This window comes from Panthera uncia, chromosome E1 (genome assembly GCF_023721935.1).
Source record: "Panthera uncia isolate 11264 chromosome E1, Puncia_PCG_1.0, whole genome shotgun sequence".
Taxonomy (NCBI): domain Eukaryota; kingdom Metazoa; phylum Chordata; class Mammalia; order Carnivora; family Felidae; genus Panthera; species Panthera uncia.
Genome location: NC_064814.1, coordinates 8,974,705 through 8,991,028, shown reverse-complemented (window position 1 = coordinate 8,991,028; position 16,324 = coordinate 8,974,705). Strand labels below are relative to the sequence as shown.

Genomic DNA, 16,324 nt, shown 5'->3' with positions numbered 1-16,324 from the left:
ATGTGAACATTTATATATTGGTATTTATATAAATTTTATATAATTATATATATTTATAAATCTATATATAAATATACAATATATATAAATATATATTATATATATAAATATATATTTATATATATGTTATATATATAAATATATATATATATATGTGAACATTGAAAAAGAAAGTGACCGGGCTCCTGGCTGGCTCAGTCGGTAGAGCATGCAGCTCTTGATCTCGGGGTCTTGAGTTCAAACCCCACAGTGGGCGTAGAGCGTACATTAAAAAAACAGTGAGGACACTTACAGCTTACTCCCCACCTCCCACTGGAGACAGCCACCCTCATTCCTTTGAAATCTCAGTGTGCCTCTCCCTTTTGGTACTGGGTGCTCCAGCATCCATCCCCAGGACTGCAACCTGAGCCCCTATTAGTCATCCCCTTTCCTTCTCCTGGACTACATTCTCCTTGTCGACAGAGCTCTGGGTTCCTTCTGACCCACAAAGGATGCTCTGTTGGTGTTTGTTGATCCAAGTGTAATGGTTGGTTGGAGTAGGGGAGAAATCTAACCAAAGAAGGAGCTTGAAGAGCTCTGGGACCAGTAAAGGTGATGGAACCAAAGCCAGATGCCGGCAGAATCAAAGCCATGGATGCAGGAGAATCTGGATGATGGAAAGCGATGGCTGGTAATCCTGAAAGCCAAGGGCTGGGAAACTGGGAGGCCAGTGAACTAATCCGCTCCACGGTTGCACTCGACTGCATGTTGTTCCTAGGCTGAAGCGGAGCCAAGGCGAGCCCTGCAGGCTGCTGGGAGGTGGGGCGGGTTTGGGCATCCGTTGCTCTTCAGGGCACATGTGTTTGAAACTGTAAGTCCAGGGATGGAGAAGGGCCGCCATTATTCGGTGCGTTATTAAACCCAGCCACAGCTCGTCTCCGTACGCATTTGTCTGATTCTGCAGACTGTGGCAAAAACAGAGCGTGTTCTAGGGCCCCGGGCAAGAAGGGAAGCTGGGCCCCAATTTCAGAAGCACCACCCTCCAACTTTTCTAGGTGAAAGGTGCCAGATATGGAATCTCCCAGGGTGAACCCCTTCCTTTATCCCACTGCTGTCTGTCCCTAACCACCCCCCGCAGCAGAGCTGACCTCATCCACGTGCTCCTCTTCCCTGCCTGGCTCTGAGGTCTGCTCGGTCCCCTGCTGGGCAAACATCAATGGGTGAAGGTGGAGTAAAGAGCTGGCCTTGGCATCCCACTGGCCTGGCATTAGCCTGGCATTAGGGCTGGGGAAAGCAGTCCTGTGCCAAAGCCAGATGGCACCTGGTAGGGGAAACTGCTCCTCTGTGGGGGCCTTTTCAACTCACCTGTGAGCCAAAGGGGGAGGCTGATGGGGACCCTTTGAAACAGGATGTAGGCACATAGGTGCGATCGGACTCCGAGTTCTCTCCCAAATTCCACCTCGCCCAGCCCCTCGCTCCGACAGCTGGGCACTAGGAAATGAGACCTGTATGGCTCCTGTCATTGCGAGTCAGAATAAAAGGGTGATCTGTCCCCAAACTCTATGTTGAAAAGAGGTAACCGCGGGGCTAGAGTAGGGCTTCCAGGGAGGGAAGGCTTCCTAAGGACTAGGGAGGACTTCTGGTAGGGAGGGGCCCCTCGTATGGACCAGGGGCCGTGGATTGGAAGGTACATGTACCCTCCACCTCTTCCCAAAAGGGAAATCCCCATATAAATACCTATCATGTTTGTCATCCCCACAGTGTGTCCCCCTGGAGAGTCAGGGCTTTGTCCTTGGCCACTACCTGTGCCGCTGCCGACCCGGCTTCTACGGGGCAAGCCACTCCGGGGGTATGTTCATTGTGGTGAGGGTCATTGTGGTGAGGGTCAGGCTGGGCCGGGCGGACGGGGCACCTGAGGGAAAAAGGCAGGCTGGGAGGAGACTTGTGGGGTAAGGGCAGAAGGTCAAGAGAAGCAGGAGAGGCAGGCAGGGTCCAACTTGGGGGTGTCTGCGCCTTCTGAAAATGACCCCACAACATGCCAAGCTGATGCAAGTTGACCTTGCAACGAACCCTAGCCTGGCATCACCTCTTCCTAGTACCCTGTCCTCCCCTGGGAATATCCAACTTCCTCATTCCTCCCCTTCCCAGCCCTTGTCCCGGCGGTGACAGACCACCGGACGGAGAGGGAGAGGGCTACGGTGACCCGTGCGAGAGCAGGCTGGGATGCCCCGGGCCATGCCCCTCTCCTTGCACCCATCTTGTTCTTTATAGGGTTAGAAGAGAGTGCCGCCCAGCCTACTGGGCAATTCGGGTCCCCTCAGGGCAGCTCTGGGAGGCTGCTGCGGTGCCGGCCATGTGCCGAGGGCTGCACCAGCTGCGTGGATGCCACGCCGTGCCTGGTGGAGGAAGCTCTGGCGCTGCGGGCCGCGGTCCTGGCCTGCCAGGCCAGCTGCATGCTGGCCGTCTTCCTGAGCATGCTGGCCTCCTACCGCTGCCGCCGAAGCAAGGCAAGCAAGGCCCCACGAATCTGCCCTACCCGCGTCCTTCCCACCTCGAGTCCCCAGCATCAACTGGAGACCAGAGACTTACCTAAGACTAGAGCTCAGAAGAAATGGTTCTGGTCTGAATTCTTCAACTCACCCACTGTGTGACATTAGGCAAAGTGACCCCGCTGCCTTAGATTTGTTTCCTCACCTGGAAAATGGAAGCATTGGACTTGACTCAAAACACAGTGTAGGTACTAGGGAGAAGTGATCTGGACCCTCGTGGGGCTCCCAGCTGAAAGGAGGAAGCAGGCAAGTAAGGAAAAAGCGCAGCAAAACAGAGGCGAGGGGGGAAAGTGGGTATTGGTATAGCTGTGGCAGCTCAGAGAAAGGCCCCAGTTGTCCTGCCGAAGATGGTCCGGGAGAGACTTTCTGGAGAACAGGACGCTTGAGCCAGGCCTGAGGGTCAGCTAAATGGTTACCAGGCAGAGAAGGGGTTACCTAGACAAAGAATCGGTCTGACCCAAAGTTTCGAGGGAACGTGTGAGATCCCTTCTAGCTCCAACAACTTGTGAGTTGAGCCCAGGTCCCCAGCGAGGCCCAGGCTGGGATTGGGAGAGGCATGGGGCTGGGGGACTCGACCTTTGTGCCACCTGGACCCTGCTTAGCGTGGCGGAGCTAAGAGCCTGTGGTGGCAGTGGGGCCGTGGCTGTGGGCGGAGAGGGCGGAGCTGAGGTTCCAAGGCAAGGCCTTGGTTCAAGGCCAGTAAAAGTGACCCCTAAAAAAGGCCTGAGACTCTCCTCCCACCATCGTCCAGCCTCTGTCCTCCCACTGCCCTGCTTATACGCCTCTCTCTTTCCTGGGTTCACAGAGGATCCGAGCCTCTGGAGTTGTCCTGCTGGAGACCATCCTTTTTGGATCCCTGCTTCTCTACTTCCCTGTGAGTTTGTGGCCAGAGTCTGGCCCCGCCTCATCCCTGGCTGGCGCCCTCCACAACCCAGAATCCTTCCTCCTTTCTGCTCTCTTGGGGAGATTCAGAGACCTCCAAATCCCCATACTCATACCTACAAATGACAGGCTGGCCTAGTGAGCTCTGGAGCCAAAGAGTCCAGGCTAAAAAGAGCCCTATGACTTACTGTGTGACTTAGGACAATTTACCTAACCTCTCTGATACTTGAGCCGCTCCTCTGCAGAAGGGAGGTGATGATGCCTCTATTGCAAGGCTGTTAGGAAGGTCAGCAATGGGCTTAGCAGAGGCCTAGCACATTAGAGGAAGTACAGTGGTGGGGACACCTGGGTGCCCCAGTCTGTTGAGCGTCTGACTTCGGTTCAGAAGTCAGAACTTTGGCTCACGGTTTGTGAGTTCAAGCCCTGCATCAGCTCACTGCTGTCAGCACAGAGCCCTCTTTGGATCTTCTGTCCCTCCCCACCCCATCTCTGCCCCTCCCCCGCTCACACTCTTTCTCAAAAATAAATAAAACTTTTTTTTTTGAAGAGGAAGTGCAGCTAAGAGCAGCTATTTTTGTCCCCCCACCCCCCACCCCCCCCCCCCGCCCGCCCAGGTGTTCATCCTGTACTTCAAGCCCAGTGTTTTCCGCTGCATCGTTCTCCGCTGGGTCCGGTTGCTGGGTTTTGCCACTGTCTACGGCACCATTATACTCAAGCTTTATAGGTAGGGTCTGGGGCAGACCTTGCTCTCATGCTGCTCACTCCGGGCTGCCCCAGCTCATCTGGAACAGAGTGGAGTTCTTCCCGGCCAGCTCCACTCCCCTGTGCGCGGCCCACCCCCCCAGGCCTGCCCCTGTCACCGTAGCCCTCCCCAGCATGCAACATTCTGTGGGGTGGGGAGGCAGCACACCATGGAAGGGACAGGAGGATGGGTATTACGGAGGGGAAGGAAGCCACGGACAGAGGCCAGAGACCTGGCCCCCCTCTCCTTGGTCCTCCCCCTATGCCCCACACCCCTGTAGGGTGCTCCAGCTGTTTCTGTCCCGAACGGCCCAGCGGGGCCCCCACCTGAGCAACGGGCGGCTGCTGCAGCGTCTGGGGCTGCTCCTGCTGCTAGTGCTGGGCTTCCTGGCCGTGTGGACGGTGGGGGCCCTGGAACGAGGCATCCACACGCCCCTGGTGACCCGAGGCCACACTCTCGCAGGCCGCCACTTCTACCTGTGCCACCACGACCGCTGGGACTACATCATGGTTGTGGGTGAGCTGCTCCCACCGAGCCCGCCTCATTCTGGCCCTCAGCCCTGAACCTCCGGGGTGGGGAGGGGGGGGGCGGTGCTCCTGACCTAGTCCTCCTACCTTGTCCCCAGACCCCTGGCCCGGGCTCCCCCCAGCACACCCGACAGAGAAAGGGGCTGCTGAGGCGGTGCCTGACTCGGTGGCCCCTGCTCTCCCACAGCCGAGATGCTGCTCCTGTGCTGGGGCAGCTTCCTCTGCTACGCCACCCGAGCTGTCCCCTCGGCCTTCCATGAGCCGCGCTACATGGGCATCGCCCTGCACAATGAGCTGCTGTTCTCTGCGGCCTTCCATGCAGCCAGGTGAGCACGGGCCCTCCTACCCACCACCCCTCCCACCCTCACACCACTCCTTGCCTCTCCCAGGCCAGGGAACCCCATCCCACAGCCATCCTCGCAGCACAGCTATGCCTTGGCAAGGCGAGGAAGGTCTCCCATCTGTAGCTCTCTCCCTACCCGGCAGACACCCTTCCTGCACCCCGTGTCTCACCCGACACCCAAAAAGAGGAAGCATGCGCACTCCTAACTCCTCTCCTATTCCCAAGCCCCGTCTCCGGCACCTCCACCATGCTCCTTCCCACACGTGCTCAATTCTCCCTGCCTTTCCCCACCACCCTCCCACCTCAGCCGATCCAGCAACAGGCCTGCTATGAGGGTCCGCGAGGACTTGGCCCTGTGGTACAGGCAGAATCAACCCACGGGACAGCCCATCACAGAGGTGTGGAGGGCAAGTCTGTGCTCTAGGCAACCAGAGAAGAGTCTGGGAGGGCTTCTCGGAGGTGGGGGTTAACGTGAGCTTGAAGTGGGACCTACATCCGAAGAGAGGGCAGGAAGAAGGAAAATTGCCCTTTCCAACCCACCCAGAACCCCCACGGAGATCAGGGCTCAGGCTGGGAGGTGAGCCAGTGAGACAGGTGAGAGGGAACAGGCCACTCCCTCCCACCCACCGGTAACGTTCATTCCCCTCCCCTCCCACCCTCAGATTTGTGCTGGTTCCCTCCCTGCACCCGGACTGGACTCTGCTCCTCTTCTTCTTCCACACCCACAGCACGGTCACCACCACGCTGGCTCTGATCTTCATTCCTAAGGTGAGGTCTTGCCCCTCCTGGCTGTGAGCCAGACCCCAGCCCCTTTGTAAGGGGCGCGCCGTGGATCTGTTGCTGCCTCAGCACCCTCTCCAGGTCAGAGTGAGGATGACACCCGGGGGTGAGAGGGCGGAGCCACAGGGCGCGCTGAGTGGAAGCCCACTTGGGGTGGGGGTCGGGGGGGGAAGCTATTGTATCTCTCCGCCTCGAATCTCAGGGCAAAGGAAATAAGAGCTAGGACTGTAGGGGTCCTTGTAACACAACTGGCAGTTTCGTTTGGTGGACTCTGAAAAATCATCTTGGAAGCAGTTACAGAGGGATGGGTTGGGGAGCTGAAGGACATGGCTAGGAATTGTGGGGGCAGGGGCTCAGGATCTCCCCTCCCCGGTCTCTGAGCTAGAGAAACTCAGGGAGAATGAGGGGGAGCAAAAGTCTCCATGCCCTCAGAATTGCAAATTAGAGAGGCTGTGAAGATTGGATTTCATGAGGCAGGTGGGAATAGGCGTGAACAGGAAGTGAAGTTGACTCTTTTTCCCTGTCACACCCACCCTGGCCAGTTCCAGAAGCCGGGGGCTCCTCCCCGAGAGGAGATTGTGGATGAGGTGTATGAGGACGAGCTGGACCTCCAGCGGTCAGCTTCCTACCTGGACAGCAGCATCGCCTCGGCCTGGAGCGAGCGCAGCCTGGACCCCGGAGACATTCGGGTATGCGCCGCCCTCCTTGCCTCCTTTGGATGCTAGCTTTTCGGGACTGGGCCAGGATCGCTGCTGCCCTGCCATCTGGGCTGTGTACCACTGCAGGTCCCCTCTTGTCCCCAGCTTTCCCTCCCTCTAAGACCTGCCTCCCTCCCTTCTCCACCATTGCCCTAAGCTGCTTTCCCCTGACTCTATTCAGATGAGGTCACAAACCACCCAAGTGGAAAGACCCCCAAAGTCCCTGTGGCCCAGGCCGCAGACCCATGAGTGGAGCTCCACCCCCACTCAGCAGAGGCATCATGAGGGGCAGATTAAGAAGCCTCTCAGTCCCCATTACACTCGAGCTGCGGGTGACCCCAGGGCCAGCTATGGGGCTGGGTAGTTCAGGCAGTTAGCGGCTACCAGAGATTTCCACAACAGGATACCCATTCCCTGGACCTGGCGGTCTTAGAGGGAGTTCTTCCTGAGTCTTACCTCGGGAGAGCATCTTTACTCTTCTTTTTCTGCTTAGGAGGGTCATAGTCACGGAACCCCAATGAGAGGCTCAGTGGGTAGGAAATAAGGAAACTTGGTGGTCTAAGCCCGTTGTCTGATAAAACCTAAGGTGTGGTTAACAATCTCAGGAAGCCATCTGTCCATTCCTTCTGTCTCCACGGGGCTTCCTGACTTGTTTGCATCTCCCAATTCCCTCTTTGTCCCAAGTGTCTCTGCCTGGCTTTCCCCCATGTCCTCCTCACCCTCTGGGCTCTGCTCCCCTGGGAAGAGGCTGACCTGAGGCCCCAGTCGAGCAGGGAGGCCAGAGAGTATGGGGGTGCGCTGCCACAGCAGTGCTGCGTTGGGCCCCCCGCTTTGTGGAACAGCACCCAGTCTCTCTCCCGATGCTGGCTCTGGGGAGAAACCCAAAAGTGTAAGACTCTCAAAGTCCCATTCCCTCACTTGCACCTGAATATGACACTTTTCACACCATTGAGGAGCTCATGTGATCCTCTTAAGGAACCTAACAGTAGGTGGCCGGTTCTTTTCTTGTGTGTGTTTAATTAAAAAATATGTTTCCATGTTTGTTTATTTTTGAGAGACAGAGCACGAACAGGGGAGGGGCAGAGAGAGAGGGAGACACAGAATCTGAAGCAGGCTCCAGGCTCTGAGCTGTCAGCACAGAGCCCAATGCGGGGCTTGAACTCTTGAACCGCGAGATCATGACCTGAGCTGAAGTTGGACGTCGGCTGCTTGACGGACTGAACCCATAGAAGCAGAGAGGGGAGCCTGGGTGGCTCAGTCGGTTAAGTGTCCGACTTTGACTCAGGTCATGATCTCACGGTTCCTGAGTTCGAGCCCCGTGTCAGGCTCTATGCTGACAGCTCAGAGCCTGGAGCTTGCTTCTGATTCTGTGTCTCCTTCTCTCTGCCGCTGCCCCCAACCCCCACTCACGTTCTGTCTCTCCAAAATGAATAAAAAAAAAAAAAAAAGGCAGAGAGACAGAGAGCTCTAGAAATAGCCTCCAGGCACATGATGGGTCACCGGCCTCAAACCCAGGTTTCCCACCCCCCAAGCGGGTGGCTTCCCATCAGATGACAGCGCCCCCAGAGAAAGGGGTGCACCCTGCTTCCTTGGGTCTGAGAGGACCTGGCTGGGAGAGAACAGGCGAATTCTGAGAGTGTGCAAAGCAGGGAGGGAACACAGCTTGGTGGGAAAGAGATGTGCAGAGACAGTGGTCCAAATAACGGCCGAGGGGGAGGCAGGACAGCCCCCAGGGGGATGGAGAGAGCTTAGCTGTGCATCTGACCAGGGGCTCTGCTCTCCCCCCTCCTCCCCTTCCCGCAGGACGAGCTGAAGAAGCTCTACGCCCAGCTAGAGGTCCACAAGACCAAGGAGATGGCCGCCAACAACCCGCACCTGCCCAAGAAGCGGGGCAGCTGGCGCCAGGGCCTGGGCCGCTCCTTCATGAGGTGCCTGGCCGAGTTCCCGGAGGCCCTGGCCCGCCAGCACTCCCGGGACTCGGGCTCCCCCAGCCTCGGCAGCCTGCCCGGCTCCTCGCGCCGCCGGCTGCTCAGCTCCAGCCTCCAGGACCCCGAGGGGCCCCCGGCCCTGCGCAAGTCCCGCAGCGCCTACGACCACGACCGCCACAGCCGCCGCCGCGAGCAGGACCCGCCGCTCCTCGACTCGCTGCTGAGGAGGAAGCTGGCCATGAAGGCCTCGCGGGAAAGCAGGGAGAGCCGGGAGGCGGCGGAGGGGCCCCCGGGCCTGGGCTTCAGGTCGGCCAGCGCCCACAACCTGACGGTGGGCGACAGGCTGCCCCGGGCCCGGCCCGCGTCGCTGCAGAAGTCGCTCAGCGTGGTGGCGGGCTCCAGGGAACAGGCCCTGCTCGTAGCCAGCCAGGCCTACCTGGAGGAGACCTATCGGCTGGCGAAGGAGCGAGAGGAGAGGAAGAAGGCCGAGGCAGCCTCGGCCAGCCCAGTGAGGAGGCCATCGGCCAGGAGGCCGGAGCGAGCTCGAGGGGCGCCCCTGTCAGCCCCACCTTCCCCCGCCAAGAGCCGCAGTGTGCACGGCTCCCATGCCGCCGCCGCCGGGAGGCTTCAGGAGGAGGCCACGAAAAGGCTGCCTCACCCGCCCGTCCGGCACCAGGTTTCCACACCCATCATGGCCCTGTCCGGGGCCTGCCTGGGAGAGCCGAGGATGCTCTCCCCCACCTCCACCTTGGCTCCCGCTCTGATGCCGGCTCCAGCCCCAGCCCCGACCCCGCTGCCCGCCCTGGCACCAGTCCCAGTACCCCCCCAGAGCCCCAGCTTGCTCACCTTCATCTGCCCCTGGGAGAATGCAGAACTGCCGGTCAAGAAAGGAAATGTAGCTCCAGAGGGCCCCGCGGGGCCAGAGCGAGGCAACCACTCCCCTGCCCCGGCTCGGGGCAAGCTCTGGAGGGCCCTCTCGGTTGCAGTTGAGAGAAGAGGGACGGGGGAGAGTGGGATGGCCACAGAGGATGGACGTCTCCAAGGGGAAGCCGGTGAGGGGGACGAAGACAAGTCCAAGGTCTTCTCTAAATCCCACAGCCTCAAGACCCCTGTTCAGCAGGGTTCCATGCACAGTCTCGGCCTGGCTATCAAAGCTCTGACCCGTTCTCGGAGCACTCACAGAGAGAAGGAGAGCGGGGAAGGGAGTCCTGAGCCGGAGGAGAAGGGCAGAGCCTCGGGAGAGGGCGTGGGGGCCTGCCCCCGATCTCCCAGGCTAGGCCGGCCCAAGGCCGTGAGTAAGCAGGCCGCCCTCGCACCCTGTGACGATGAGGAGACCCTCCAGAACCAACAGAACGCTCACACCAGCAGAATGCTCCAAGTCTACCACCAGGAGGGCAGCAGGGAACAAGAAGAGAGAGGCAGGAGGGCATCCCAAGGTCCCGGGGAGGCAAAAGTAGAGAGAGACGGTAAAGCGGGGTCTGCTGCCCTGAGGCAAGCCAGGCAGGGCACAGTCGGGGACAAAACTGCCGAGCGAGCAAAAGAAGCCCCCGTGGGCTGGCAGGAACCGCCCAGAGCTGGCCTCCAGCCCACGGGCAGTGCTGACCGCAGGACGCCAGAGGTATGCCCCAGGGAAGTCGCCCAGTCAGAAGCAAGTCAGCCTGACAGTAGCAACAAGGCCCAGACCTGCCCCTGGGAGGTGAGTGAAGGGGCCCCCGAGAAGGGGACACAACAACAAGCTCTAGGTGACTCCCAAGAGAGAAGGAAGGCGTCGGAAAAGTCAGGGCCCCAAAACGTGGCTGTCGTTGCTCGGAAAAAGCCAGAGAGGCTGGTCAGGGGGCAGGAGGTGGTATGTCCCTGGGAGGGTGCCGATCCTGGGAGTCTGTGCTCTTGGTCGGCCTCTCAGGACTCTGACAGAAACGACGGCAGGTCTGAGGCAGCGGGCCGGCTAGAAGCTAGAGAGGTGGAGAAGCCTCAGCAGGGAGCCACAGGCCCAGGAGCTTGTATACCCGACACTACCAAGGCAGAGCTCTGTCCCTGGGAGGCATGTGAAGGAGAGAATGGAAAACCATTCCAGGAGGGAGTGAAGCTTCCCCAGGAAAAGCAGGAAACCCCCAAGAAAGCAACCTTCTGGAAAGAACAGAAACTGAGTGGAGACTTGGAGTCTTTTTGTCGGTGGGAGAGGACAGATTTCCGGGGTCCCTCAGCAGTCTCTACTCCGGCCCCGGGAACCCCTGTGTGCTCCGGGAGTTTGGGCACTAGCATCTCGGAGGTGTGTCCATGGGAGGCAGGAGATGCTCCCGTCGGGAAAGCAGAGGTCTGTCCCTGGGAGCTGGGTGATGAGGTAGTGGGGAAGGAACTGCCGGGTCAGGGGACAGGTGGAGAATTTCTCCAGGGAAAGGGGAAAGCCTCTAGAAAAGGGCTCTTTGGAGAGATGGGGGAACAAACTGGAAAAGCAATGCAGAAAAGTAGTCAACAGCAGGAGTCAGTGTGTCCCCAGGACGGCACAGCCCCTGGGCACCCCAGCCCGTGTCTAGATAATTTCTCAGCCAAAGGTGGTGGCCAACTCCTCAGCAATGGAGGAAGCAGGGCAACACAGGTATGTCCATGGGAAGATCCCAGGCCAGAGCTGAGGGAAGTAACACCTGCCAGGGCAGAACTCTGTCCCTGGGAGGTAAATGAACGAATAAGAGAGGACTGGACATCAGGACAGGCGGCAAAAGCAGGAGAACCTCCAAAGGACGAGGAGAAAATGCCTGGAACATCAGGAATCAAAGACGGCGCAGCTGGGGAAAAGCCTGAGGGACAGCTCCAAAATACAGAAGCACTCTGTCCTTGGGAGAACGTGGACCCTGGCAGCTTCTCCCCACAACCAGGTCCTCAAGACACAAGTAGAGCCGAAGCCAGTTTCCACATGTCAGGCAGTGTGGGAGGCAAAACTGCCGAGATCTGTCCCTGGGACATGGAAGAAACCATGCGTGCCGAGAAGGCTGAGGTCTGTCCCTGGGAGGTGAGTGCTGGAGCAAGGCAGGAAAGAGCTTTGGGAGTTGAGGCCGTTAGGAAATTTCCAAATGACACAGGAAAGGCTTCTGCAGGTCCTGGACCCAGCGAGATAGCTGTTACCTCTCCAAAGAAGCCGGAGGGGCCAGCCTGGGAGCGGGAGGTGGCCTGTCCCTGGGAAAGCTTGGATCCAGGGGGCTCCTGTCAGCATTCGGACACTCTGGGCACTGACAGACCAAAAGGTGGACTCCAGGAAACGGACCATGTGGGGTGCAGGGCAGCTGAGGTGTGTCCCTGGGAAGTGGAGGAAGCACCTACCAGTGAGAAAGCCAAGATCTGTCCCTGGGAGGTGAACGAAGGAGCTACTGGGACAAGATTGGAACAAGAAAGGGGGAGTGACTCAGCAGGACAGGAGAAAATTCTAGAAAAGGGGAGACTCACCTCCCTGGGAGAAGACAGATCAAAATGGGAGACAAAACAGAGTCAAGAAGAGGAAGCTAGTTGTCCTTGGGAGAAGGACTTGAGGGCTCCCTCTGCTCAGGGCCCCGAGGTCTCAGACTCATCCCTCAGCACGAGTGGCAACGTGAAAGAGGGACATTCCTTGCAAGCGAGGGATGAGGCAGTGGAGGAAGGGGACCTGACGCAAGATGCAAAGATGGGCTCCTTCCCAGAACACAGAACCCCAGTAGAAGCCCCGTCTTCAAAAGCAGGAGAATTCACTACTGAAGACAGGGGGAAAGCAAGCAAAGAGCTACAATCTGTCTGTCCACGGGAGAGCATGACCCCGGCAGGTGCTTCCTCCCACCCGGACGGTCAATGCCGTGACCCACCTAAGGCCGGCTCTCAGGACCTGGCTGGCGTTGGGGGCAGGCTTGCTGAGGTGTGCCCATGGGATGATCCTAACCCTGATGGCAGCGCCAAAGCTGATATCTGCCCCTGGGAGGTGACTGAAAGGGTCCCTGACGAAGGGATGGCAAGACAGGATGGGAAAGGGACACCTCAAGAGAAGGGGAAGGTCCCAGGAAGACCAGAGCCCCAAATTGTGGCAGTTCAGGAAAAGCCAGAGAGGGCAGATGGGAAACAGGAGGCGGTGGGTCCCTGGGAGAGTCAGGATTGTGGGGGTCCGTCTCCGCAACCAGCCCCACAAGCTTCTGCCAGAAGCGAAGGCAGTTCGGAGGCAGCAGGCAGTGTGGGGGCCAAGGTGGCAGAAGTGTGTCCGTGGGAAGCAAGAGAGTCTCCATCTGCTAAAGAAGCAGACATCTGCCCTTGGGAGGCGAAGACAGAAGCTGCTGAGGAAGGGGGACTGGAACAAGAGGTGGACGGAAAATCCCAAGGGCAAGGAGAGATGATCCCTCAAAAGGCGGCATCTCCGGGGACTGAAGAACACTTTTCAAAAGCAGCAGCAAAAGTCAGCAAAGAGCAGGCGACCGTCTGCTCAGGTTCCGGGGAGCTCCTCCCCCAGCCAGATGCTCCGGACACTGACCAACCCCAAGTCGGTCCCCACGGAGTAAGCAGTACGGGGAGCAGGGTGGCAGAGCTGTGTCAATGGGAAATCACGGATCCAGAAGGAAATAAAATAAAGGGCACCATGGCAGACATCTGTGATTGGGAGGGAACCGGAGCCCCACCTGAGGAATCTGGCCTTCTGGCTTTAACAGCAACTCAGACAGAAATATTTTTCCCCCCAGCCCCTGAGAACCCACCATGCCTTTTAGTCCACAGACCTCCGGGTAGCTTCCTTCCAGAGAGCAAAAGCCCCCGCCCTGAGGGGAGCAAGGCAGCCACTACTTTTACTCTAGAAGGGGTCCGAGAACTCCAAGGAGCTTCAGGACACGAGCCAAGTCTCCAGGAAGCTGAGGCTCACGAGTCTTCCTCCTTCGCTGAAGACAAAGAAGTGGCTTCTATAGCTCCATATGAAGAACTCTCCCCTCCAACTGTCTATCCTTGGGACTGCGAGTAACAGATCCATCGGGTGAGGCCAGACATCTGGTGGCTGGTTTTCAAGAGCCAAAGTCCTTTCCAAGTCCTCCATGTTCCCCAAGAGCCAAGTCAAAGACACTTGGCCACTTGCCCTCTCCACGAAGGCCAGAAGTCAATCATTCGGACAAATTGTACAAGAAGGGTGCAGCTCAGACCCCAACAGAAAGTCTTGTCCTCTCGTTACTTCCCACTCTTCTTCCTGCTCCAGGGAACCAAGGCGAGACCCTCTGCTTCTGACGAATCCCCCCATCCAGCTAGAGGACTCGACACAGCTGTGTCTGGACACTCATAAGGCCAGTGTTTGGGATGAAAGGAAGTCAGCAGTGCCCAGCCCACATTTTCTCATAAAAAGACCCCTTTTTTGAGAAGAAACTATAAACCATGCAAGGCACTGGCAGCGTTAGGGTCTGAGGAATGCTATAATAGGTCACCACAGGAAGCTTAAGAAGCCACTTAACTCAAGTTCAAAGATAAATCAGGGGGAAAACCTTAAGTTTATTTATTTTGAGAGAGAGAGAGAGACACAGAGAGAGACAGAGCAGGGGAGGGAGTGAGAGAGAGAGAGGGAGAGAGAATCCCAAGCAGGTTCCACACCATCAGCGCAGAGCAGGGGGGAAACTTAATGGCTCAAAAAAAGTACCCAAAATGCCTTAAAGACCTTGTCATTTTGACTTTGGAGCTCCAGTTTCTGCTGTGTTGATCCTCATACCTGCTCTGGTTGGCTGCTCAGGTAGAGCCAATCAAGCACTCTTACTTCCTTATCAACATCTGGCATCCAAAGCAACACCAGAGACAGCATAGAAGGCAAGGCAGGGGCTCCACATCCTCCCCACACTGGCCAAGGGAAAGTTCTCCCTTCCAGACACCCCCTCCAGTTTAAGGAGTGTGCCTCTTGCTAGCTTTTTCAAATCGTTCCTCCCCACTTCTGCCCCATCTTTGGCTAGTCTCAAGCTCATCTCACTGGCTCATTCTCCTCCCAGCCTTTCAGGGCTGTCACCAATGGGACCCCTCTCTGCTTGTCCATGCAGCTGGAGGCAGGGGAATTTCTGGCTCTGATGTGAGAAAGCACTCCAAACCGCTTGCTCAGTAACAAGAGGCCCACAACAGTTACCTTCCTGAGAAGCGAGAAAGAAGGTCCTGTTTGCAGTCAGCACAAGAATTACCCTCAGAAAGAGTAGCACTACAGGGCAGGTTGTCCTGAGGGCCGGTGAAAAGGCATCATGTAAACACAGTTTTCTTCTTAGTGAGCTCAGCTCTATCCTCTCAAGTCAGTTCAGGCTACCCCGGCTTAAGTAATCCTAGTGCCGGAATAGGAGGATGTTAACCAGAGGGAAACAAGGAAGGAGAAAAGCACTGGTCAAAAAAGCCCTAGAATTGGCAGGGGTGAGGTGGGGGGAGGAAACAGGCTGAGCCGGGCAGGGGCACTGAAGATGGCAGTAAGCCCACCCTCTAACTGCACAGATACTGATGCCATTCACGGGGAAGAAAAAGACAAAACGAGAGGACCAAATACCCAATGGGGAGGAAAAAAATGAGTCTGCATACAAATACCGTAGGCAGATTCAGGACTTTACAGAAGTAGCAAAATGCTCCATTTCCAAAAAGAAGGAATGGAAAAACTTTGTCATTCAGGGACCAGATGCCCCTGTTCCCATATCTAGCCTCTCCCACTTACCTGGTCCCTTGGCCTGGGATTTCAGGGGAGTAAAATGTAGTGTTGCTCTGGGCTCCTGCTAGTTAACCTCACCGCTCCTAAGTCGGTGAGAATTTTGCTAACCGCACAACAGAACAATTCCATTGTGTCTGGTCTAGCTAGGAACAGAAAAGTGATTCCTTTCACTGCTGTGAAATAAACCATGGGGAAAAAAAAAATAAAGAATGCTTTCTCTTGACCAATAAGCAGTGGGTTCTAGCTTATTCATTATGGTGATTTTCTTTTTTCCAACGTTTTTAGAGAGGGACGGATCGGTCAAACGAGCAAGCCGGAGGTAACTACACTGCGGCCTTCAGGACTTTGAGGTGGTCTGGCTAATTCTCGGCCTGTATCCAGCTCCATGGCTGGCACTGCAGATGGTCTCTGCCTGGCCCTTCAAGCAAATCCTTCACATCTGGGCCATTTGCTCAGCTGGATTTGATCCCAAGGGGAAATGAAAATTGCACTTATCCTCTGGCTCCCTGGTGGCAGCTACCGCTTAGCTGCTATTTAGGATTATCTAGAGACCCCTGAGACAGATCTAGGGGAGTGGGATGAAACAGCTTATTTGAAGCACTGTTTTTATATATTCAGAGAAATCAATCGGTCATGTGCCCATTAAGCGTGTTTCTTCACATCTCTGCTTCCCTGCCCTCCCTGGATTACTTCCCCTTCCTCCATACTCCCCAGCTGTGGATCCTGCTGAAAGCACTTGCCTTCTCATTTTGCCTTAATCCAGGGCTCAGGCAAATAGGATGTGGCCAAACCTCACTTCAGACATGCTGCAGACTGATGTACATTTTAAGCCAAAAGGGCTGAGACTAAACGGTATATGATAAAGAGTGGCTGCTCTGGATTAAGCCACCGGTGCTGCCTCTCCCCGGGGCATACACATCTTGTTCCCACAGTCTGCATTCAACAGCTGTTGTAAAAAGATCAGCTTTCCCCAGTGAGGACTGGTCTGTTGTCTGCCTTGCTGAGACGGTAGTTGTAGACAGACTGAGGAGTTAGGTTACATCAGTTACTAGATGTAGAGGAGTTACATCAGTTACTAGAAACTGATTCTGGTTTCTTTGGATTCTGCTCTCAGGATAAGATCAGAACAGATTAATCCTGACCCTAAGGGACAGACTTGTTAAAAAAAAATTCTAGGCTTGAAAAATACAAAGTATGAGAATTAAGGTCCTATTTTTTAAGGGGGGCCCCCACTGGGCTGATAAATAGTA

The 16,324-nt window shown here is 56.6% G+C and overlaps 1 protein-coding gene across 1 annotated transcript in view; it reads left to right on the top strand.

Annotated features, from left to right (window-relative positions):
• GPR179 (G protein-coupled receptor 179) overlaps positions 1 to 15,584 on the top strand; it is an 18,673-nt gene extending 3,089 nt beyond the window's left edge. Inside the window, exons 3-11 of the mRNA XM_049637544.1 lie at positions 1,741 to 1,828; positions 2,251 to 2,486; positions 3,334 to 3,402; positions 4,025 to 4,134; positions 4,433 to 4,668; positions 4,867 to 5,005; positions 5,685 to 5,790; positions 6,345 to 6,491; positions 8,304 to 15,584. Of these exons, the coding sequence (XP_049493501.1) occupies positions 1,741 to 1,828; positions 2,251 to 2,486; positions 3,334 to 3,402; positions 4,025 to 4,134; positions 4,433 to 4,668; positions 4,867 to 5,005; positions 5,685 to 5,790; positions 6,345 to 6,491; positions 8,304 to 13,385 (6,213 nt within the window). The 3' untranslated portion in view covers positions 13,386 to 15,584. The remainder of the gene's footprint in view (positions 1 to 1,740; positions 1,829 to 2,250; positions 2,487 to 3,333; positions 3,403 to 4,024; positions 4,135 to 4,432; positions 4,669 to 4,866; positions 5,006 to 5,684; positions 5,791 to 6,344; positions 6,492 to 8,303) is intronic.
• Positions 15,585 to 16,324: the final 740 nt, after the last annotated feature.